At 44.9% G+C, this 26,115-nt stretch overlaps 1 protein-coding gene across 12 annotated transcripts in view; it reads left to right on the plus strand.

The window, feature by feature from the left end:
• Nucleotides 1–25,684, plus strand: part of AP1S3 (adaptor related protein complex 1 subunit sigma 3) — a 146,836-nt gene extending 121,152 nt beyond the window's left edge. For 10 of the 12 annotated variants that reach the window (XM_075569652.1, XM_075569656.1, XM_075569655.1 and 7 more), the window contains 4 exons: nt 14,515–14,693; nt 19,407–19,515; nt 24,077–24,214; nt 24,927–25,684. In XM_075569652.1, the coding sequence (XP_075425767.1) occupies nt 14,515–14,693; nt 19,407–19,515; nt 24,077–24,214; nt 24,927–24,962 (462 nt within the window). In that variant the 3' untranslated portion in view covers nt 24,963–25,684. Of the gene's footprint in view, nt 1–4,555; nt 4,641–14,514; nt 14,694–19,406; nt 19,516–24,076; nt 24,215–24,926 lie in introns of those variants that run through there. The other 2 variants (XM_075569663.1, XM_075569659.1) reach the window with 2 other exon arrangements.
• The last annotated feature ends 431 nt before the right edge of the window (nt 25,685–26,115 follow it).

Here is a 26,115-nt window from a genome sequence, read left to right on the forward strand (position 1 = left end):
AGTAAATATCAGGGGAAGTGTTCCAGGACTGCACAGGGCTGTAAGGCAAGGTAAGCAGTAAACTAAGGTGCGGGTCCATTACACTCTTCTCGTCCATTTCCTCCCCTACCTGTTTATTTAGCTACATTGGTTTTGACTTATTTCTTTTATACTTATTACCCAAGGGTATACACTGATAAGTGTGCTTTTCTAACAATGGTTTTAAAGACTGCCCATTTATCGTCTACATTTTTCCTTGCAAAAACATCATCCCATTGTATTACTACTAGATTAGACCTCAGTTTATTAAAATCTGCCTTTCTAAAGTTTAAGGTCTTTGTTGAACCCAAGTAATCTATTTTTTGATAATTTATTTCAAATGAGACCATGTTATGATCACTGTTACCCAAATGTTCCAGGACTTGAATATTTGTTATTACTTCTACATTGTTTGATATAACCAAATCCAGTATTGCCCCTCTCCTGTTTGGTTCCTCAATAATTTGGGTCATATAATTGTCTTTAGGCACCCCCAAAAACCTGTTTGCTTTTTTTGTAATGCTAATCTCATTGCCCCAGTCTATGTCTGGATAATTAAAATCCCCCATTATGCAAACATGACCCAGTTTTGATGCCTTCTCCATTTGCAAAAGTATTTTAGCTTTCTCAATCTAACAGATATTTGGTGGTTTATAGCATATTTCCACAAACATTTTCTTTATACTTTTACCTCCACTGCTAATTTCTATCCACAAAGTCTCTACATTTTCATAATTCCCTTCATAAACATCATCCCTTATAATAGGTTTTAGATCCGGTTTAAATTTTAAACATACTCCACCTCCCCTTCTATTTGTTCGATCCTTCCAAAAAAGGGAATAACCCTCTAAATTAACTGTCCAGTCATGAGTTTCATCCCACCATGTTTCAGTAATGCCTATGATATCATACTGCTCCCTTGCAGCTATTAATTCAAGCTCCCCCATTTTATCTGTCAGGGTTCTTGCATTAGCAAGCATTCATTTAAGTTTTTTTTCAGCCTGTACTATTATCTTATCTGTTCCTTCTTTTCTGCGCCCACTTGGTTTAGCCTTTAGAAGTTTTTTAGTATTATCTGTATTTACTATGGGTGTCTCACTGCTTGTCAAACTCGTACTTGCCCCCATTCTACCTCCATACCACCTTGTATCCTCCTCTATTCCATTTAGTTCATTATCTGTTTCATTTCCCTCCCATCCTAGTTTAAAATCTCCTCCAACCTTTTTAGCATTCTCTCCCCTAGCACCGAAGATCCCTCTTCATTGAGGTGCAATCTGTCCCTAGAATATAGATGGCACCTCTCAGAAAAGGAGTCCCAGTGCTCTAAAAACCCAAACCCCTCATTCCTGCTCCATTTTCTTAGCCATGCATTAACCTCCCTGATCTCTGACTGTCTCCCTGCGGTAGCGCATGGCACTGGTAGTATTTCAGAAAATACTACCTTGGAGGTCCTTGCCTTAAGCTTTTGGCCTAGATCCCTGAAATAATTTTTTAGGACCCTCCATCTTTCTCTAACTTTGTCATTGGTGCCAACGTGTACCAAGACCGCCGGGTCAATCCCAGCCCCCCCAACAATCTGTCTACCCGATCCGCAATGTGCCGAACCCGAGCACCCGGGAGACAACAAACTGTTCGGTTCATGCGGTCACGGCAACAGATTGCCCTATCTACCTTCCTAATAATGGAGTTCCCTACCACCACAATCTTTCTTTATATCTGAGCATCCTGAGTCCCCACTGTGCTGGAGGAACTATTCCCCTGGCTGCTAGAGGAATTAGTCTCCCCCAGCCTTGCCATTTCTGCCCCGACATTCCCAATATCTTCACTCAACACGGCAAATTTATTGGGATGTGTCAGCTCAGAAACGACCTGCCTCTCCCTATTGCCCCTGCTTCCTCTTCTAACTGTCACCCAGCTACCTACCTGTGCCTCACTAACAGCAACCAAGCTACCTACCTGCTCCTCACTAACAGCATCACCATCTGCACCACTAGTCGAAGCAAGGGCCTGCTCAATGAGCTTTAAACCCCTTTCAAGATTGCCAATGTCCCTCAATATTGCAAGTTCCCTCTTCAGATCAGCAATCTCTGATTTTAAAGAGACCACCCGCTCACACCTCACACAGCGGTATGCTCCTTGGAACAGCTGCTCCAAGTGCACATACATGTGGCAAGATGTGCATTGAGTGGCATTTTCAATCCTGCTCATTCTAGCAACTATGAAGTTTATAAGTACTAACAGTAATCTGTACTTCAATAAACTATACCTTGTTTAACCGCTTCCTTGTTCAAACTCCTTCTGGTTCTAACTGCACACGCTTTAAACAACCAGCACTTCAAATCAACCACACAGATCAAAATACGCAAACATCTTCAAAAGAAAGTATAAGACACCTCTTTTATAAAATGTTTCTTCAATAAATCATTTTTTTCATTACTATTTTATACCCTGACTCCCTTTGGCTGTGCGCTGCTCTTTTGTTGTTCCTCATCACCAAGCTGCCTGAATCCAGCACCCTGACTCAGGGTAACTTATACGGAATAGCCACACGCTGTACACCGATGTAATCTCTCCAGGAGCCGAGCAGGAAGGGTTACAGTGATATAAAAAAAGAAAGGATTCTAATTGATTGATACTTGATGGAAACAGTTTTAGCCAATTTATCTATATTAATGTGCGAGCAGCCAACGTGATCACCCCCGCCAGCCCGGGCAGGGTATCTACAGTATCTGGGGCCTCAAGTCCTCCACACTCAATTAGCAATGCCCTATAGTCCAAAGGTATCCTTAAATGGAGCAACCTATTCAAATAATGCAATGTTTTGTTCCAGAACCTCCTGATCTTTTCACAGTACCACAAACAGTGGGCGATTGTAGCGTCTGCGCACCCGCATTTCATGCAGAGCGCCACAGTTTCAGTTCAAATGTATTTCGTTGTCTGGGAACCAGGAAAGTACGATTTATCAATTTAAATTGTAATTCGCTCAAATTAGCGTCTAGTGTAATCGTGTGTATCTCCCTGTATCCCAAGAGTAGGGTCTCTAAATCAAGAGGATCAGAGAAATTGGACAGTGATATGTTTAATGGGCTAAAGGGTCAGTCCCACATACTATTAAAATGGCATAATACCAGTGATATACAGGCATACCCCGCATTAACGTACGCAATGGGACCGGAGCATGTATGTAAAGCGAAAATGTACTTAATGTGAAGCACTACCTTTTCCCACTTATCGATGCATGTACTGTACTGCAATTATCATATATGTGCATAACTGATGTAAATAACGCATTTGTAACATGCTCTATAGTCTCCCCGCTTGCGCACAGCTTCGGTACAGGTAGGGAGACGGTACTGCTGTTCAGGACGTGCTGACAGGCGCATGCGCGAGCTGCTGTTTGCCTATTGGGCAATATGTCTTTACTCGCGAGTGTACTTAAAGTGAGTGTCCTTAAAGCGGGGTATGCCTGTATTTAATATATTTAATAGGTTTCAGGGACAGTCGCACACAGTCTTCCCCTCCCCCTAACACAGGACTTGCCACCCATTCATAATATAGTTCTCGCAGCCTTGAGGAAATGTGTTACATTAAATACCATTTTCTCTGTGACCACAATACATGTTATACTGGTTTTTCATTCAGGGAACAAGGAAGGCAAATGAGAGGTGGGGTTAGACAATCAGGAGATATGTGGCGGTGTCATGTTAGAAAACATGTGTGGGAAATGCTAAAGGGACAATAATCAGGTGCAATGGGATATGAGTGGATGACAATGGTTAAAAAGCTGGATGTGCAACATGATTAGGTGACAAGGAAACAGATAATTTCTAAGTGACAGAAATGCCTGAGGTTTGTTATAGGCGAGCCATGATTAGGTGACAATATTAAAAACCTGCGCGTGAGACATATTTATGGGACAAAGATGGAGGATGGCAGCGGCTCAATGACAGTGGCGGATATGAGATGGCAGTGGCTCAGTGACACTGGTAGATGGAGGATGTCAGTGGCAGAGAGACAGTGGCGGATATGAGATGGCAGTGTCTCAGTGACCGTGGTAGATGGAGGATGGCAGTGGCTCAGTGACAGTGGTAGATTGAGGGTGGCTGTGGCTCAGTGACAGTGGGAGGCAGGTGGCAGTGGCTCATTGACAGTGGGAGGCAGTGGTGACACGGTAGAGCAGGTTGGGAGAATGGGTGTATATAGCCGGTCAGGATAAGTGCAGGTGCAGGGAAGGAGGTGGCACTGGTCGTTGCTATGGGAGTGGTGTGATGGGCGTTGCTATGGGAGTGGTGTGATGGGCGTTGCTATGGGAGTTGTGGGATGGGCGTTGCTATGGGAGTGGTGGGATGGGCGATGCGCTGTAGTGACAGGCGTGTCACTAAGGGGCGGGCGTTGTGTCGATGGGCGGGGCATTGCATTGGTGAGCGTGGTACAAGGTGTGGGGCGGTGCATCGGTAGGCGGGGCGTTGTAGCGCTGGATGGGGCACCAGTGGGCGGGGCATTGTAGCGGCGGGCGGGGCGTTGTATTGGTGGGCGGGGCAGCAGGGGGCGGGGTTCCCGGTACAGTCTCACCTGTGGCACTGTCACCTGCTGTCTGTTCCTTTTCCGCCGGAACCGAAATGGTAAGGAGAGCCCGCGGGGTAATACGGGGCGCACAGAGGGGGCAGCGGCGCCGACAGCTGCGGACAAACACCGTGACAGTGTGAATAGAGATATATCCCTTCTACCTGTCAGGGCTCTATACAGACAGCCAGGGATAGTCACACATACACTGTGTCACAGGGACTGAGAGAGAGTGTCACAGGGACTGAGAGAGAGTGTCACAGGGACTGAGAGTGAGTGTCACAGGGACTGAGAGAGAGTGTCACAGGGACTGAGAGTGAGTGTCACAGGGACTGAGAGAGAGTGTCACAGGGACTGAGAGTGTCACAGGGACGGAGAGTGAGTGTCACGGGGACTGAGACTGAGAGTGTCACAGAGACTGAGTGTCACAGGGTCAGTGTGAGTGTCACAGGGTCAGTGTAAGTGTCAGGGTCAGTGTGAGTGTCACAGGGTCAGTGTGAGTGTCAGGGTCAGTGTGAGTGTCAGGGTCAGTGTGAGTGTCACAGGGTCAGTGTGAGTGTCACAGGGTCAGTGTAAGTGTCAGGGTCAGTGTGAGTGTCACAGGGTCAGTGTGAGTGTCAGGGTCAGTGTGAGTGTCACAGGGTCAGTGTGAGTGTCACAGGGTCAGTGTAAGTGTCAGGGTCAGTGTGAGTGTCACAGGGTCAGTGTGAGTGTCAGGGTCAGTGTGAGTGTCACAGGGTCAGTGTGAGTGTCACAGAGTCAGTGTGAGTCTCACAGGGTCAGAGTCTCACAGGGTCAGAGTGTCACAGGGTCAGTGTATCACAGACTGAGTGTTACAGGGTCAGTGTGTCAGAGTGAGAGTGTCACTGAGAGTGTCACAGTGTCAGAGTGAGAGCGTCACTGAGAGTGTCACAGGGTCAGTGTCACAGAGGTTTGGGCACAGTGTTAGAGGGGCAGTTGTCTTGTGTGGTGGTTGTACCTGACCCAGGTTGAATAACAACCCTCCAACTGTACCTACCTAGCAGGTACCCCACCTCATTTATATGTCCTTAGAAGCCGCAGTGCCTATTTCTCCCACTGGCTGAAGCACAGAACCTGCAGCGATTGCAGCCACTTTAAGCTAAATCACTGATTTGGTAAGTGATTGCCGTGCTAAGGGAAGCCATGTTAGTTATTCCACGTTTTATATTATTCTATACAAGTCCAGAATAAGTCTTGTGAAACTGATCTTTGCATATAATAAATTACATGTATTATGTGGGGATCACAACTCCTGTGTCCCACACTGACGGAGGAACTAAATAGCCCCCAATGTACCCGATGTTGGCGGGTTTGAGGCCTATATTCACTAAAGAGTGCAAAGTTGTAGCACATCTACTGGATTAGGCCATGCTAATGCTTGGCACCTCAAGGGCCACCAACAGGTCTGGTTTTCAGGATATCCCTGCTTCAACTGTGCCACTGATTGATTCACCTGTGCTGAAGCTGGGATATTCTGAAAACCTGACCTGTTGGTGGCCCTTGAGGACTGGAGTTGCCGACCCCTGCTTTAGTGTATATGGGCCTGAGAATGATCATTTTAATTATCAATGCTGCAATGCAAATCCCAAAGGACCGTCTGCAAAGTTAACCTGTTTGCTGCCAGAAATGCCCGGAACACAGCAAATCTCAGTAATGGAAGCACAAACTGTGTTATGTTTTTACAATATATGGAACCAGTATCGAACCAATGATTTGATCCAAAGTCACAGTGCACGTTAAATTAAAATGCTGATGTGCAGGGAACAGATCTATAAATATAGATCTGATCCCTGCTGCCAGGAGGGTTACAGAGGGGTTAACAAAAGTTTCCTAGGGTATATAGACCCCTTGGAGGGGGGGGGAGGGGGCGGGTAGGGTTGTTAATAAGAGCAGAATTGAAATGTTTGATGGAGTATTCCTATCTGTATTATCTTTCCTATCTGTATTATAATTTGCTCAGGAAGGTGCAATCTCACGCAGCCAGACGCCAAAACAGCCTTTTTGTGAAGAATTTATCAATCTCACTGTTTTGCCTAATCTAATCTAACAGTGCTAAAAATAAGAACATTTGTTTCCCTGGAAATTAGTTACAAATTGTCTCTTACAGTAGGTGAGTGTTTGTCAGCCAAGTGTTGTTTTTTTTTTTTTTTTTTTTTAAATCCCTTGGCCTACCCTGTCTTTATTTAAAGAGCGGGATCTGCCAGTGCAAACTCTTGCTGAACACATCAAACAAAGGGAGGAAACCAAACCCCTCCCAAGTCTGAGCTCATTCTGTTTGTAAACTAACTTTAAGAAGGATTTAAAATACTTATAGATTTCAGGTTGTAGTAAAAACAAAACAAAAAAAAGGCATCCATCTCCCTTTGCCCCTGTGACTCCCTTTGCCCCTGTGACTCCCTTTGCCCCTGTGGCTCCCTTTGCCCCTGTGGCTCCCTTTGCCCCTGTGACTCCCTTTGCCCCTGTGACTCCCTTTGCCCCTGTGACTCCCTTTGCCCCTGTCACTGGCAATCATTTGCCTTGATCCTTGGAGGGACGGCACCTTTAATTAATTGTTACTTATACTTGATATATATATATATATATATATATATATATATATATATATATATATATATATATATATATATATATATATATATACATAAACACACATACACACACATACATATACATATACACACACATACACATATACACACACATACACACACATACACACACATACATACACACATACATACACACATACACACACACACACACACACATGAAGAAGATCCCTCTGGGGATCGAAACGTTGGATTTTTGTGTCTGTTTCAATACATTATTTTGCTGACTTAGGCCTGGGACATAGTAAGCGCTTAGGTGCTGCTGCTCGCTCTCGCTTGCTGCCGCTCGCTCTACCAGGAGCTTTTTGCTGTCCTGACAGAGGAGACAGCAAGCGCTTGGGAGGCTGGTATCACTGTGTGTATCACTTGGTAGCTGTCAGTGTGTGTGTGTCACTTTGAAGTGGTCTGTGTGTTTGTGTGTCACTGGAGAACCTGTGTGTGTGTATATTATATAATATTTTAAAAATTAAAAAAAAGACATGTTGTGAGAATAAATTATTTTTATTAACATTGTGCAACTTTGATAAATATATTCACGCACGCACACACATACGCATACACACGCACACGCACACGCACACGCACACGCATACACATACACATACATGCACACGCATACACACGCATACACACACACATGCATACGCATACACACACACACATGCATACACATACACACACACACATGCATACACACACACACATGCATACACACACACACACGCACACACATACATACACGCACACGCACACGCACACGCACACGCACACGCACACACACAATGCACATGCACACACAGACACACACACACAGGAGACATGGATCGGGGCAGAAGGGGGACGGATCGGGGCAGAAGGGGGACAGGGATCGGGGCAGAAGGGGGACAGGGATCGGGGCAGAAGGGGGACAGGGATCGGGCAGAAGGGGGGCAGAAGGGGGACAGGGATCGGGCAGAAAGGGGACAGACAGTCAGGGGGCGGGCGCGTCACTGGCCGGGGGCGGGCCAGTGACGTCACGGAGCTGGTTCGCCCTCATTGGGCGAACCGCTCACGTGACCGGCCTGTCTCGCCGGCAAGCGGGGGAATTTTAAATTCCCCTAAGACCTGCGCTTCCGCAAGCGCGCGGAAACGCAGGTGAGCCCCTACTAAAGCCGCTCTAATTGCGGCTGTAGGGGCTCAGTGCTGAGCGGGAGCGCGCGTCAGCACGCTTCCGCCAGCAAGCGCCAAACATGGCGAAGGCCTTACCTCTGAGTGCTGTCTCTCTTTACTGTTCTGCTGCCCTGCTGGATGGTAAGGCTAAGGCCCCGGTCACGGCGCTCTAATGCGCGCCTGCGCTTTCGGCTGCGCGTTCCGGCGATTCCCCGGTCTGCAGCTCACTGCAGGAGCAGAGACCGGGGGGGGCGTGCCGGAGGAGTGACGGGGGCGCGGCCATGACGTCACCCAGCAGGTTCGCCCTCATTGGCTGAACCGCCGGGGGGCGTGCCTAGCCGCTCGACGCGAGTTCCTGCTCTCAATTCTATTGAGAGCAGGAGTAGCTCTCGCGCGAGCGCTGCGGCCCCCCCTCGCAGCGGGCCCGGCGCCGTTGCGGGGAGGGCTCTGGTGAGCGCAGCGTCCGCCACAGCGGACGCTGCAGCATGCAGCGGGGGCAAGGCCTTACGTACTATATATATATCTCTATATCCTTAGTTAAATTATGGTGAGTAAAAAAAGTAACAAAAACCCTCCACAGCAAAGCATATAGCAAATGGAAATATAACTGTATGCTCATTTGCATGTCTTAGGCAGGTCTGCAACCCCGCCTTTCACCATTATCACAGAGCACTTCCACTGTAGCAAGGGATTCTGGGAAATGATATGCAAATAAGCACACAGTGCCACTTTTTGCTTCAAAACCACTTTAAACATGGTTCCCTATAGGCTTAAGCTTGCTGCATGGTCACACCTTTAAGCACAGCCAGGGTTAAGATGCATAGCCAGTAAACCCACCCACAGACAGCTGTTTCAACCTTAATTATATATATATATATATTTATATTATATATATTTTTTAAGTTGTCAACCCATGTATAACCCCACCGGAAGAAGAGATCAGTGTATCTCTAAAGCTCGCACAAATAAAAACATTTCGTTAGCCACAGAACGGTATTGTCTATTCGTTTTTCCACAGGCAAATTGTACCTGTGCAGACAAAAGACAGAGCAAAAAGAATGATCAAGCCTTAAACATAAGTAGCTAATGGTTACATTTGGTGTTCCCCACAAAAAAAGTAGATCCGAGTAAGATTGATTATTTTTAAGGAAGCGGATCACACTGGAACAGGTGTATTCCTTCCTCTTCCCTCCCACCCCCCTCCTGCCCTGCCACCCCCCTCCTGCCCTGCCACCTCCTGCCCTGCCACCCCCCTCCTGCCCTGCCACCCCCCTCCTGCCCTGCCACACTGGAATGCTCCTATAAACATGCCCTGGCTGAGGTGTCCAGAGCAGAGGGGCAAGAAACACTACCCCATGATGCTTCAATCCTTAAAGACTTCTCCCCCGCCCCCTCCCGGTCGCACCTGGGCCGACGGCCGGGATGGAAACGGCATCACGCGTAATGCGGGAGTGCCGGGGCGTCCGTGGCCCTGAAGGGGGCATGACCCTCTGGCATTGAAAGGGTTAAATGTGTGAAGTGTTTTGAGTCACATTGGAAGAAAGATTATTATTATTATTATTATTATTATTATTATTAATAATACTGTTTCATTCAATATGAACGACGCACCGTGTCTAACGTCCATCTTAAAACTCGCCTCTCTAATAAAGCATTGCTTACTCTCTTGCCTTCCTACTGTTTTGAAGTTGTCCCTACTTAATCCTATTTATTACACCCGAGTTATAATATTGGTGCTGAGAAACTTTATGTACATGGATGAGGTATGTATGTATGTATGTATGTATGTATGTGATATGGATAATTAACCCAATAGATTTCTATATTGGTGATAGACTAATGTGATAGACATTTTATTATAAATATGGCAAAATAAAACGGTTGGGTCTCCATCATTACGCCATTTCTCTGATTAACCTCTCAACAAACGTCCGTGTTTCCCTGGACTTGAGGGCTGATTATCATGGCTACATGGTACATATATACCAGCTCCTGGTACATGTAGTATATATTATCAGCTCCTACTGGACTTACACCCCCAGTTCCTCTGACATAACCCGCATATTTACGTCACATATTTACGTGTGTATTCATTTATTTTTCAGTGGTTTTTTTTTTTTTCACTTTCCATCCCAGTTATATATTCCATTTATTTTTATAGTGCCAACCAAGTACTCTGTGCTTTTCATTTTGTACACCTTTAGTTGCGCTACAGGGGATATTACAATACAGATGGGACACGTGCATTAAAACTGCAGACCAAGCAATATCCTACATTTTTTTTTTTTTTTATATATCAGTTCTGTACTAAGAGAAAATACTTGTAGCATTAGCATTGAAAAAAAAAATTTTAAACAACTTTTTAATGTATTATAATGTAACAAGCATTTTTTTATTTCTATAGCAAACATTTACAAAGTCACATCCCCTTCCCCTTCTGAGACAGGCTCTGGCACACCCCTTTTTGAGCCATGTCCTCCCTCTAGCAGTGCACCAATTGTATCTAGTGACTGCCTGGTCACATGATCTTCCCCGCAGAACTTTGCATCTTTGGTCCTCTTCTGCTGCACTGATGGCCATTTAGTGAACCCCAGAGCCAAATCTTCGCCGATCAATCACAGGAGAACGGATTGATCAGCAACTTAGCTAATTACTTATCACTGTGTGGATTGTATTGATGCGCATATTAAAGGGGACATTTATTTATTTTAAAATGGCAACTTGGACGGCTGCTTTAATATCATTAAATGAGGCTTAACCGCTTCACCAGGTTTTGTACCACCTGGCCACAGATATTGTAGTTACAACAAAGTGAGAGAACAGGCTACTTTGGACGGATCTCTTTCCCTTCTATTTTGTCGCTGCACATGATCTTCCCCACAGAACATTGCATCTTTGGTCCTCTTCTGCTGCACTGACAGCCATTTAGTGAAACTCCAGAGCCGAAACTTAGCTAATTACTTTAATTGCTTATCATTGTCTGCAGGGCCGCAGACATATTTCCCGGGGCCCAGGACTACAGTTCTGACTGGTGGTCCCTCCCTCCCCCCCGTCCCCCCCCCAAAAAAAACAAAACTTCCAACCACCACATGCATACAAAACAAATCCCCATCCCCGCAAATATATACAACCCCCACCCCCCGAAATACATACAAAAAACCCACCTACCCAACACCCGGCTGCACTGCAAATTTCCCCCGACCTCTGGCCAGGCCCTGCGACTGGGCCCCGGCTCTCAGCTGCCTGCAGGACCTTTCCTCTCTCTGCCCCAGCCGCCGAACTTCCACTGCCGGGGCCTGACAGGCTCTGACGTCATCTCGCTGCGCGCCGGAAGCTTGGCCCAGCTTACTTCCGGCGCGCTGACGTCAGAGCCCCGGCAGTGGAAGCTCGGCAGCGTAGGTCAGAGAGGAAAGGTCCTGCAGGCAGCTGAGATCTGGGGCCCGACCGCGACTGGCAGCAGGGCCTGGCCAGAGGTCGGGGGAAATTTGCAGCGCCGGCCGGACACCCCAGCCACCCCACCCCGGCTGTCCCTCCCACCCCCTCCCCTCCTCCCAGCGGCCCTGATTGTGTGGATTCTATTGATGCATATATTAAAGGGGGGGGGGGAAATGCAGCTTGGACTGCTGCTTTACATATACATATAACATTGGAGTAAGAAAGGAATCCCTGCTCCAAAAGTGCTTACAATGTAATTAGCATGTGGCAGCCTAATGGTAACCGTTGGAGTACATTTGAGTGTATAAGAGCAAACTGTAGTGCGTTACCGCTTAGTTGAACAGGTGGGTTTCCGGAGCGGTTTTGAAGTTGGAGAAAGTGCTTGGTGGTTATTGAGAGGGAGAGAATTCCAGAGATGGGGTGAAGCACGGGAAGAGCAGAGACGTACAAACTTTTGGAGTGCTTAGTCCAACATGGCGACTATCACCTATTTAGATTCGGCGTCGAAGTGCGCGTTGATACAAACAATCCGGCGAATTCGATTTGAACTCGGAGAAGTCGATGGCCATTGCATTTTCAAATTCTTACTCTTTCGAAATTTGATTGAATTTGTCACAGGGCTTCTATTCAAAAAGGATATATAATATAGTACTTCAACTGTACAGCAGTTTTTTTGTACACTTGGTAATATTATCTGACTTTCCTTGTGTTCTTTGTCACGTGATCACTGCAGCATTTGCCGTTTTCTCACCTTGTTTAGTTCATGGCGCTTACGCAGGGAGCCACTTTCTTCCGTGCTTGAGCAGATCATCGATAACAATTTGAATTAATCTCATCTCTTCTTCAGTGCTGGGAAACGGCTTTGCAAAATATTGATCTAGCCCCAAATCTCTCTCTCTCTCTCAAACAAAAAAACAACTATTTCTCCCTTGGTTGATTTTGCAAAGCTTTTAAGCAAAAGTCAGACATAATATTATGTTTCACTTAACTGCAATCTGCAATATACAGTAGGTTGTTGGTATTGTAAACATACATTTTTAAGTGGTCAGGTGTGTCCTCATTTTGACCTTCCATCAACACACACACACACACACACACACACACACACACACACACACACACACACACACACACGATAAGATCATGTTTATTTTCCACTTGTAAAAATTCTTCATATTAGTTTCTGATGTCTGGATTAAAAGGGGAACGATGAAATTGAAATCTAAGGACAGTGGTGCCCTGATTGGCACTATCACTGTTTAATCATTAAGTGTGTGTGTGACCACATTGAAACAAGGTCAAATGTTTGCATGATGGCGCCCTCATTGAAGACTGAGGATCGACCTTGGTGTGTAGAAGGGTAACCTCATTGAAGTCTGTAGGAAAATGGATCTTTGGAAGAGGGAGACAATGTTGTGTAGACTATGGGGGGAAATTAATACGTGAAAGGGAATGATCTAGTTAAAGAATAGACACATTTAGGCAGATCCTCCAACATTTTGTACATGCAAAGACGTACCAACGTCGTTCCACTACTCGTGCTGGATGGGGGTTAGATAGGTTGTTTTGGTGAAATGCTATGTATTGTACTTTCACAAACCCCCTAAGCCTGTGGAAGAAACTGATGTATGTACTGTAAAATGGAAATTATATTGAAACCTGTATGATATTTGCAAAAGGTGAGCATGATATATACTTAGGCTGAGTCCCCACTGGCGCTGAGCGCGCTCATGCTTGGAAAGTGCTCCAAGCATGAGCGCCGGGTGTCCTGCATTTACTCATGCGGGGGAGGGGGGGATTTTGGGTAGTTGAGCGCGCGGGAAAGTATAATTTTTTTGTTTTATCTAAGCGCCGAGCGCGGGGGAGTGTGTGTGCCTGCGCACGAGCGCACAGCATGAGCGAGGACTTAACCGTCGCAAGCGCAGCACGCTCAGCGCTAGCGGGTACGCAGCCTTATACAGTATATATATTCGTGATATCCTCACAGTCGCTGCAAAAGCTATTTTTGGATTGATAGTGTAGATGTCGATTTCTATATGTTTGTGTACACATCAGTATGGTAAGATTATTATGATGACACAGCTGGGAGTTTCTCTTGCATTAGATGAGTCTACTTAATAGGGGTTTGCCTCACTTATGTTCTATAAAAGGGTTTCTCATGCACCTACATTTCTTTGAGTGAGTGAGGATCACTAATGTCTGTGGCAAATCCTGTAATTTAGGCTATTACCAGCATTTATTGATTTAAATGTATTCGGTTCAAAGGAAAGACCATGACAAGCAGTGTGGTTAAAACTGGTACAATATCTTGTGTTTAAATTAAAATATCCCATACAAAACATTGGTATTGTTTCTTTGATAAATCTGAGAGCCGGAAGGCGATAGCTGCAAAATTGCTCTAAATTAGCTTGTTTTTTGTAGTGCATTGCCGACCCCTCTAGCACAGAAGGGATTCAAAGTTACATTCCCTCCCCCCCCATGGATTGTGCATGAATGGAACTTTCTGAAGAGCTGCTTGGAGTGTATACTTTCTGTATCCGTGACAGCAGTCTGAGCCAATCAGAGTGTTCCATGCCTGCAAGTTCTACGCTTGAGGCGCATGAATTGGGGGGTCAATCTCTTGGCTAATGGGCCGTTTTGTATGAATAATGCTACAAACCAGAGTTTTGATGCGTATAGATCTGAGATGTTATGCTGTTCTTGACACCTCCTTCTGCAGATCCGTTTCCTCCTGCTGTTCAGCCGCCAAGGGAAGCTACGCTTACAGAAGTGGTATGTGACTCTTACCGAGAAGGAGAAGAACAAGATTACACGGGAGCTGGTGACGACGATCTTAAACCGAGGTCCTAGAATGAGCAGCTTTGTGGAGTGGAAGGATATGAAACTCGTGTACAAGAGGTGAGGCCTCTTTGCAAACGGCTTAATGTCGTGACCTTCTCTTTAATAGGCCATGTAGGTGCAGAGAGTTTAACCTTCAAGGAGCAAACGTAGTGAGATTTAGGAGTACAGGATCAAAGAAATGGACGTTTATTAGATGCGTTGTCATTTTTATCAGTGAGAGACTGTTGAAGTCTATGGGACACAGATGTTGTAAATCATGTACTTCCACATGCACATACAGAAACCTACATGCTCAAGACCCCCTTCATTTTTAAACATCTTTACAACCTCTCCTCTCTTCCTTCTGTACCATTTCCTGCCCAGACCTATCAACCGCTCTATACGACAGTACACTTTCATCAGCCTTAGACAAGATGTACATATTACATTTCAATACATTTTGGTACAGTACCTCACATTTCAAAGGTTACAAACATCAGTACATCAATTTCAGTAATTCCATCTAGTTCTCAATTTGATTTATCAAAGGATGTGAACATAGTATCTTCACCCTGGGTTTTTCTTTATTTTCTTATTCTAACCGTACCCTTAATTCTGTTTTTCCATCGGAGACTAGATCCTTATGACATTGGGGCGAGTCCCTGTCCTCCTTGTGTTGAGTTAGCTGACCTGGTACAACTTTTATCAATCTAACATCTACGTTCAACTTATCTTATGTTGCTTGCTTTACTTTTGTGAGGCTGCTTTTTGTGGGATGACTGCGATCCATGTTTCACGTTTGTCTATGCGCCAGAACTCCTTTCTTTTTTTTAGAGCGACTCTGTGACAGGATGAATGAACGTCACCAGCTCTATGCCTGCCAGACGTATGTGTGGGTAGGCAGTGCAGCAGTGACAAGGTTAACTTTCAGCTGGGAAGCTCCTGACAATTTGAGCGGTCCCAGCTGCATAATCAAGGTGTTTTAAAACCCCCAGGCTGCACACACATGGGGCTGTTTGATCAAGAGACAGGACTGAAATGCTGAAGTAAGATTACTGCTCAAAGGTCTGTCTTCTAAGTAGATGTTTGATGAACTGTCTGTTTTCCTGCATGCTGAAAAGAAGCTATTTTGTTTTTGTATGCTGAAAAGAAGCTGTTTTGTTTTTGTGTGCTGTATTTTTAAAGGCTCAATAAATAAGCCTTATCAAGAGAACCCGCGTGTGGTTGCATGTACCCTGCAACAGACTCCAATTAGTGTTTGGATCTAAAATTGTTTTGGCCATGAGCTGGGAAAGTACGTTCTGACATCTGCCTCTCCTCCTGCCTTATTTCCTCCTCCTCACTTCTGCCTACAAGACTTATCCCGTACTGCCCCCACTCGAGAATTCCCTACTGCGCACCATTAGACTCTTGCCCCAACACTCATATATTTTAAAACTTCCATAAAACTCAAGGAAGCCTAATCCGTCATACCCTTAACATCTACCACCTCCAACCCTATTGGGACCTGCTTTGCGCCTGGACCAAACTCCACGCCAACACCTCCAAACATCCACCCCCCAAACCTACATGGGATCCAATGTGCGGCAGGACCATACTCCACCTTCAGGCATTCTCCGTACCTCAATGAACAGCCACTTTTACCTTTTGTTTCAACATTGCCCTTATTCCCTCTATCTGTATCTTTTTTTGCGCTTGTCTGTCCTTACTTTTTGATATGTAATTCTGTTTAGGTAATATACGTAACTCTGTACCCCCCCCTTTGTACCACACTATGGAATATTATTTATTTATAACATTGATATAATATGTTGTATGTATAATATGTTGGCGCTTGCCACGTACGACACAGCTGTGACCTCGTGACCTGCATATGGGAGAAGGGTTAATACACACATCTAGCTGACACACTTTTCACCTTCCGCAAAGGTCCCTCAAATAAATAATATCACCTCTCAATCCGTCCCAATACAGTATACCATCTGTCACGAACAGCACACAAGTAAGCACGTGACTTAGATATGCAACCAGGGTTAATACACACGGCTACTCTAGCCAACTCACCTTTCTCCTCCACAAGGTACCTCCAGTGAGTTAATATTAACCCCTTACTCAATTGCAATCATGTCTATACGCTGCTGCCACCATCCAAGAAATATCAGGTCCCTGTTTATTATAGAAAAATGATTCACTTAACACAAAAATCTGTCAAATCAAAATGTGTCAGAAAATGTAAATACTCTCTACAAAGTTTGCAACCTTTCATTCAGAGCTCAAAGCATTACTTATTAAAGGTGTGTGTGTGTGTGTGTGTGTGTGTGTGTGTGTTAACCCAGAATGCAAACAAAGAACAGCACTCAATATGTAATGCAAAGAAAAAACTTGTCTTCAATTGATACACAAGCACATAAAATCCAACGTTTCGGTCCGGAATGGACCTTCCTCAGGGGTGTGCTGGAGAACAATGGTTGTGAAAAATATTTATACCCTCAACCACACCCAGTGCAAACAATCACAGGCAGCTAATTGTAATTTATAAGGTCACACGACTAATGGAGGTATCGTCATAGCTGTGCGTCGGCTAACTTCAGAACACCTGTATAATCTATTGCCAGTCCCTGCAGTGAGATTTGCGCATGCGCGCTAGGAGGCAAGCCGGTCTCATGTGAGGAGAGTGAGTGATGTATACTCATACATTCATACACACACACACACACAGCACTTTAGATTAGAGAAAAAGATTATTACAAGAACATACTGTTACAATAAATGCAGAACAGTTTCTTAAAATAAAAGGATAAAACAAACAGAATTCCCTATACAGTACGTTACGATATGTCATAGGTCCTGTCCCAGAGTGTTTACTGGAGTAGAAGATGATAGGTGAAAGTTCAAGAGCGCTCAAATGCCAGGTATAAAGTTCAATAATACCAAAAACCACCATCCAAGGAAAATAACATAGAATCAATAAGTGTGTGAATAATAAAGCCAACAATTATGGGTAAACGCCCCCTGAAGACAGGTTGTGGGAAGCAAATAAAAGCCCCCACCATCTATCTCATTGGGGACTAACCCTGTAGCAATAAGATAATTATTCACAATTCCTGGTGTGGCTTGATGGATGTGCTGCTTCCAAGGTAAAGTATTCAATATGCAGATGAGGTAAGGAGCGCACAAACCTTACATCATCTGCATATGGCGTAGAAGATGAGAATTCACGTGTTTTTGATCCCAAAACACACACCTTTTGAATTCTGATTTTCATATTACCTTGATGAGACTTATGCACTATCTCTTCCACATTGAAACAACGTAAGCCCACCCCTGTCATCAATCAGCCACTGTGTTGAAAGTTTTATGATTAAGAAGAAAAAAAACCTCTTGTCTCGTGACATTTCAAGTGTGACTGAATATAGAAACACACTCAGAGCTTCATGTCCCTCATACTTAGACATACGCCATCTTGCCGGTTGCGTCTGTGCTCTCCACATGCACGCCTGCAAATGACAGCCTAACTTCTATTTTCGCAGGAGAAACCGTTATCTGTCTTTTGCACCACTTAATCATGAAGAGTGTGGTACGATTTGATTTGTCTTATTGCAACAATGCCAAATATGTACCTGTTATTATTCAGAATAGGTGTCATCACATGATATCCTCATTTTTAATAAACTACTCCAACTAAGTGGTGACCTGTTTGCCACCTCTCTCTGGGATGCACAAGTGATCATCCAAAAATGTTACGGTTTGCTTGGAGGCTGACCGCACATTTCACTCGTTAGTGGGTTATCCGTGATGCCCCTCACGTAAGCCCTCTTTGTTGATCAGCACAGAGACACCATTTGTAACTTATGTTAACCCCTGAACTACCAGACTGATTAACATACTTCATATTCCATGAAGTATGGACTTCTTGTACCAAAAAAAAAAAAAAATCTATGTCTGGCGTAACTTTTTTAAATGATACTGTAGATACTGTCACATCCGCTGCTTCTCTCTCTGCCGTTTTCAGTATTCGTACACTCCAACACACGCCTATGGGAAAGGTGATGCTAGAATTCGGTTATGCTTATGATGGAGATGAATACTTTATGGAGGTAGCCATCTTTAATATGATCCACTACAAATGCACCATCTGACTCCTTCTGTCCAGCAATTTAAGGATTACACCTGGCAGCGAAAGGATTAATATATACACCGTTAAAGTTGGGAGGGGGGGGGGGGGGGGAAGCCCTTCTGTGACAGCAGAAGTCAATCTTTTTTTCTAAATTCTAACTGGGTGAAAAACACTTTGAACATTTGCTTTTTCCATCACACAAACAAGTATTTCCCAACTCCAGTAAACGGCGTAGAGATTGATCCCTTGAAAAAAAGCTTTGCTTCCGTGTCTACCTGTTCTGCATGTCCCCTGTGTATACTGTACACCTCTCTTCTAAAAAAACAAAAACACGTGTCCAATGTGTGTCTTAAATGTACCTGCTGTATCCTCCATCACAGCCCTCAGGGGTAGTAAATTCCACATGTCCCCACGGTTACGGTAAAGCTTCCTTTTTGTCCTGCTGGTGAAATCTCCTATCCGCTCATTTCAAGGGATGACCCTGGGTTAACATGTAAACGGAGAGGGACGTTGTTTTGAATATAGCAGCCTGTAGTATTGTTTTTACGAGGATACAGCACACAGTTGTGAGGTTTAGATGTAGGATCCCCTTATGGTGTCAGTGCGTTGACTGACTAGCACCTTCTCCTGTTGAGTTCAGAGCATGCCGGCACTGAGCTGTCTCTCTGTTTTAGGTACGCCAGCCTGTTCTTCTGCTGTGCTATCGAAGACCAGGATAATGAGCTGCTGACGCTGGAAGTCGTCCATCGATTAGTGGAGCTGCTGGACAAGTACTTTGGGAATGTAAGATGAACAGCAACGCGTGCATGCGCAGATATAGTTATTGGTGTTAAAGCAGCAGTGTGTGTGTGTATGTGTATACACACACTAACCCTTTATCGGTTTGGTAGAAGCCCTTTTTTATGCATAATTTCTGGTCCCCTCTGTTCCAGAACAGTCACTGTAATATGGTTTCAGATTAGATTGTAAATTCTTTGTGGCACGGTTTTTATTTCATGCTAATGGGTTGTTGGACCGTACCTCCCTAGGTTCTACTCCCTGTATTGTAACTTGTCTGTAAGTTACTAATGTAAAGTGCTGCCTACATGGTTGGCGTTATATACAATTAAACGAGAAAGCACAGGTGGGACAGGAGATATGTGGGACTCGGTATATGTGTATGTATATGTAACATACACACAGATACACACGCTCTTTGCATTTCCAGGTTGTAGTCTGCGGGAGAGTATGTCAGTAGGGAGGATGTGTTTATGCACACATATGTGTCTCTCTCTTCTGAAACGTTGCGCAATTTTTTAATGGTATGTATGTATGTATGAGCACGTACATTTCACAGCAACAGATTTTCCTAGGCTAGCAGGAGAGAACAGTTGGCCACCTATGTATGTATGTATGTATGTATGTATGTATGTTTGTATGTATGTAATATATATATGTGTGTGTGTGTGTATGTCTTTCTATCTTGCTAATACACAGGTGTGATGGTTCTGATTCAGCACTAACGCAGCAAAACTCCCATTGATGTGGATAGGACTTTCTGTGCAGTGGCGCCAAATCGTCGCTATCACAGTTTGACACAAAGTAGAGGATGGTACCGTGTCAGCCCGTAGAACAGAGGCCCAGCGCTCTCGCCCGGCCCAACTTCCTTAATCACAGTTTAAACGTTGTGATGTTTAATTTAACCACCATATTTAAACAGTGATTACCGGAGTTGGGCCGGGGGAGAGTGCGGGGCGTCTGTAAGTGCCACGCAACGTCAAGTGACGTGAGGGCGGGCAAGAGGCCGTGCGCATCACGTGATGTCATCGCGTGGAACCAGGAAGAGATGCCGGCTCCGGAGGAGGTAAGAAGCCCCCACGCACACAGACTGTGCAACGGGCCCTGCCATACTCCCAGCCGGCCAGAAGGAATACCTCGAATAGCTAACTCATTGTCACGGTAAGACCCGCTTACTACCACTTTTAATTACCGGGATCATTGATTGAGCAAGCAGAGAGATAAAAATAAATTGCGTTTATTCACCTAATGAACGCACACAACTATGTTACACAAAAATACAGTAAAAAGACACACTTACTTTGGAAAACTGGGATAACAAAACGAATCTTTCCCAATTGCAAACACACAGCAAAATATTCCAGGCCACTTCTCCAGTGGGACTGAATCTCAGGTGAATCACACAAGGTGGAACTGATGGAACTCTTAGAACAGAAGAATCTGACCTGTGTCAGGGCTTTTCAAACCTCTGGTGTCCAGGCCCCAGAAAACCTGCAGCCCAATCAAAACACCTTAGCAACCGCCTAGCAACCAATCAAAAACACTCATACAGGGTTTCCCACCCCTGAGCCTTTTAGCCGGGCAGGTAAAATATCCCCCTCTGCCCCAGAGGTTTAGCAAAGGGTGTTAGTTTGCCTTGTTTCATGCCAGGATATGGGTGCTCTATAATAATGGCAGGGCCCATATGGCCTCACACCTAGGCATCTCTGAGCCCTTTCAAGTATGGCCCCTGGTAACCATCTGTGCCTTCCAGAGTCTATAACTTAGAAAGCCCTCAGCTCATATACAGGTCAGCAATATCTATACATATTAAACTATTCCCGTTTAATAAAAGATGTGGTGTCCTGTCTGCTGCGTGCAACAAGTTATGAGTTCCTAATCTGGTGTCATGCATGGAGTGAGTGTATATCCTCTACTAATCACTAGCCTCATTCCTGGCACACATTAGAAACATACTTTTAAACACTGCAAATCTGCTCAGCTTCATAACCTTAGCGTGAGCATCTTCCTGAACCCCTACTCTAGGCTCAGGATACCTGGGCATGTACAGTATGTGGGTACCTCTGCTATACTGGGGAGCCCCATGCTATACTAAGGACCCTGTGTATACCTGCAGATATCTTTTAACCCCTTCATACCCATTTACCTTGTCTGGAAGATGCTGCAGCAGGGACTCTGGCAGTGAGTCGTAAGAGCGTTTTCAGGGTACAAGGTTGGCAGGGTAATGCGCTTAGCAGTATCAGAGGATATCACTCAATCTCCGTATACAACTTTTGGGGTATCCCATAACCCGGAACCCCGCTACATAGACGCGTTCTGCAAAGACTTTCTCCACCAAACCCACCCTGAAACTTACAGCCTAGAAATCTCCCGATCCCAGCATCCCCGGAAAGGAAATAAAATCACATCATTCTTTAATGTCGCAAAATCAGTACACAGTTGCAGTAATAAATTTTTGACATCTGGGTCCCAGAGCTGACACTTTAAGACCCCAACACACGGGTCAGGGTTAACCAAGTGGGCCTGAACTTTATTATAAGCCCAGTTAACCCCTTCCCCGCCACACTCATGGAGTGCAAGCTCTCAGGACAACACAGGTCCCATCTTCAGTAAAAAAAAAAACCTGCCTGAAGAAGGGACCTGTGTGGTCCTGAAAGCTTGCACGCTTTTTAACTATGAGTTAGCTATTCAAGGTATCACTTGTGCCTCCCTTGTATTTGTCTACACTTCAATGTGCCCCACCATGTAAATTCACGGGGCAGCCACATTTAAAGCTCAAGTTCCTCCCAATATGACCTTGGTCAGTGACCTAAAGGGAAGTTCATCTAAAGGGAATGATTTAGTTAATCATCTTCATCATCCAGCCTTCATACAGGCGAGTCGTACCTACCGCAAGTTTCTCCCTAATGCAGATCTATAACAGTTCGGCTTCACCTTGGAGGATACTTCACATCAATAACATAGAGGGTAGATATAGATCATGTCTATCTCCTAAATCAGGAGTGGCCAACTTCAGTCCTCAGGGGGTGGCTCAGTCGAAGAGCCACCTGTACTGAAGCAGGGACTGTTGGAGCCAACTGCGCTAAAGCTGGGACTGATTGAGCCACCTGTGCTGACGCAGGGACTGTTGGAGCCAACTGCGCTGAAGCTGGGACTGATTGAGCCACCTGTGCTGAAGCAGGGACTGATTGAGCCACCTGTGCTGAAGCAGGGATATCCTTAAAAGTTGACCTGTTGGTGGCCCTTGAGGACTGGAGTTGACCCCCCCTGATATAGATCATGTCTCTTTCTTAAATGAATAACCGGTTTTACTACATTCCTTTTTTTATGTTAACTTTATTTATTTGGCATGTTTGTTCTTTTACTTCAATATCAGTAAGTTTGTTTTGATTGAGAATTCTCAAAACTAAGGGCTTTGAGTGGAACTAGATCGGGGATTTTTCTTATTCTTCCAAACCTATTATTATTATTATTATTATTATTATTATTATATTATTATTATTATGATGTTATTTCCTAGCGGTTCTTAGATTGCTTTTTTTTATTGACACTACGTAAGAGCCTGCTGTACAGTGTGCACATGGCAACGTCTGCGGTTTATTCACACTTTTTGTACCTCACCAGGCAGCACAGAGCACTTTTCAATGCAAAAACAGAGGGATTTTATCAGGAAAATGGTCTTAACTTAATCTTCTCCTAAGGTCCTTTTTGAGGTTTGCTAAACCAGAGGAATTAGCAGCCATATTACAGCGGAAACCCCCTTTTCTTTTACAGGATGGCTATGTTCAGCTCCAGAGATACTAACCAGTGAAGTTACTGGTATTACTTCCTGGTTTCACAGGGGGATTTAAATGGCTGTCCAATAGGAAGCCGCAGCCAACCACATTGCAGCTTCCTATTGGCCCGTGGTTTGGTGACCATTTTGATTCCTCTGGAGGGAGATTTAAACCTTGTATTTTGGGAAATGGGGGGGCTTTGCTAAAATTCGCGCACTTCGGCTCTGGGGAACCAGGGTTCCCATCCTGTGCAAAACATACAAAGGGGCGAGCCTGTTTCTGTTTTGATTTTGGCCCATTTTTTTTTTTTTTTTTTAGAATAATGTACACTGTTTAAAAAGGTCAGTGGCCAGAGGAAAAATAGGGGCAAAGACCCCCGCATTGTGACAAATGCTGCAAAAATAAATATGCACTTTATAGATTTTAATAACAACTTTATTTCATATAGTGCTTCACAGTCACAGCATAGTCCCCGGTTCGCTGGGTAGCACGCGGTATGCTGGGTAGCACGCGGTATGCTGGGTAGTGTGCGGTATGCAGCATTGTACATAGGAATGTTAAAGACAGTCACAGCTCAGAGAGTTTATAATCTATGTTTTTGGCACAGGGAGATAAGGTGACTCACCCAAGGTCACAAGGAGCTGACACTGGGAATTGAACCAGGCTAAAGTGTCATTGTTTATCGAGTCAGTGTCTTTACTCACTGAGCCACACCTTGTCCCTTTGCTGCAATGCGTCACTGGGCTGTCGGCGATGAGAGGTTAATGGCCACGCTCTTCCTCCTCCTCTAGGTCTGCGAGCTAGACATCATTTTCAACTTCGAGAAAGCTTACTTCATCTTGGACGAGTTCCTGCTGGGGGGAGAGGTCCAGGACACGTCCAAGGAGTCTGTGGTGAGAGCCATCGAGGACGGGGACATGTTACAAGAGGTACGGGGGAGGGGCCAGAGCGAATCGTGTGGGGGCCACTCTCATGGCTCGTACTTGGCATCCGTGGGTCAATTCACGAAGTAGTGAAATCGGTTACGGTCGTTAACGGTCATCCTAAGGAATGAGGATCGTATTCGATATGCTGCGGTTATGTCACAATGTTGTGGCATCAATCACCAACGAGGCATTAACTTGGCAGCATATTATATAGGAGGCAGTCACAGGGAGCGAGACAGAGTAGGAGAAGTCTGGGTCCCCACATCTATAATAGGGAGGATATTTACAGTGAGTTTCCATGCATATTAAAGAGCAAGAGTACTAAATAGTGCTAAACCTTAAAATAGTGCTAAACCTTAAAATAGTGCTAAACCTTAAGCTAAATAGTTTACTAAATTTACTACATTTTTACTAAATAGTGCTAAACCTTAAGGTTGCTTGCAGCCTTGTTTACTGAAGGCGTAGCACTGTTTTGTAAATACGGGCCATAATCTTCCCAATCACACTTTCACTTAAGTGGTATATAATAGGACCGGCTAAAACTATCACATCCCTGCATCCCCCCCACCCATCCCCACATCTACCCCAATCCTCCCACTTCCCCCCCATTCACCCTATCCCCCCATCCATCCCTCCATATCCCCCACATCTGGTAAATTCTCCTGCTTTATTTTGGATTGTTGATGGTAATCTGGTTTGTGGCTTTCATTTGCAGACGATGGAAGAATACATGAGCAAGCCGACCTTTTAGGAGAGAGCCAGGGAGACCCAACGGGGGCTGTAACGTGAGCAGCGCCCGCAACACCAGCGCGCCTGGGCCGCGGAGAATCCATGGAACATTGGCGAGTTCCGATAGGTTAGATGACACCGCAGGGCGGGTCTCTAACCAAGCAACAGGGAAAACGTCACATCAAATGGGGCATGATTTCCAAGACGGCCTTGTTCAACCCGTAGCAGCCGCAAGGACCTCCACGCTAGAGCTGCGTAGCGAATAAACGTATGCAAAGAAAAATCTTTTAAAACGAGAAATTAAATATTTTTATATATATATATATTTTTTGTGCTCTTCTAATGAAAAGATAATGCTCCTTGGCAGGACCACAGACGCTGGTCATAAGAGGTTATTTCTAACGGGAGGTCCGGTATTTGTATATCTCCTGCCTAAATGATTCATTTTATTGATGATGTAAAATAAGATTTATTGGCTGGGTGGAGGGGCTGCAAAAGGCCAGCATTGGGAATAACTTTTTCCTATAATTCGGTCTAGTTTGCTGCAATATTTAATTCGCTGCATCAGATGCTTTTAACACTGGGCCCTTTTCTAGTCTTGTAACAAACACATTTTGTACTGTATATTTATTCCGGTTGATGATGTTGGGTTGTTCCGAGACCGGCTCCCCAGCCTTTGTTTTCGACGCCGTCGACTGCATTTGAACTTCTGGAACAGGCATTAAACAGTGAGAGAGCGTGTTATGTGGCTGAGTTCTCTCACTTTGTTGTAACTCCAATATCTGTGGCCAGGTGGTACAAAACCTCCTAACCCCTTTAATGCCAGCCACGCATGGCGGTGAAGCGGTTAAGCCTCATTTAATGATATTAAAGCAGCCGTCCAAGTTGCCGTTTTAAAATAAATAAATGTCCCCTTTAATATGCGCATCAATACAATCCACACAACGATAAGTAATTAGCTAAATTGCTGATCAATCCGTTCTCCTGTGATCGATCCGTGAAGATTCGGCTCAGGGGTTCACTAAATGGCCATCAGTGCAGCAGAAGAGGACCAAAGATGCAAAGTTCTGCGGGGAAGATCATGTGACCAGGCAGTCACTAGGTGCAATTAGTGCACTGCTAGACAGGCCAGGGCTCAAAAAGGGGTGTGCCAGAGCCTGTCTCAGAAGGGGATG

Source organism: Ascaphus truei, chromosome 14, assembly GCF_040206685.1.
Source record: "Ascaphus truei isolate aAscTru1 chromosome 14, aAscTru1.hap1, whole genome shotgun sequence".
NCBI classification, from domain to species: domain Eukaryota; kingdom Metazoa; phylum Chordata; class Amphibia; order Anura; family Ascaphidae; genus Ascaphus; species Ascaphus truei.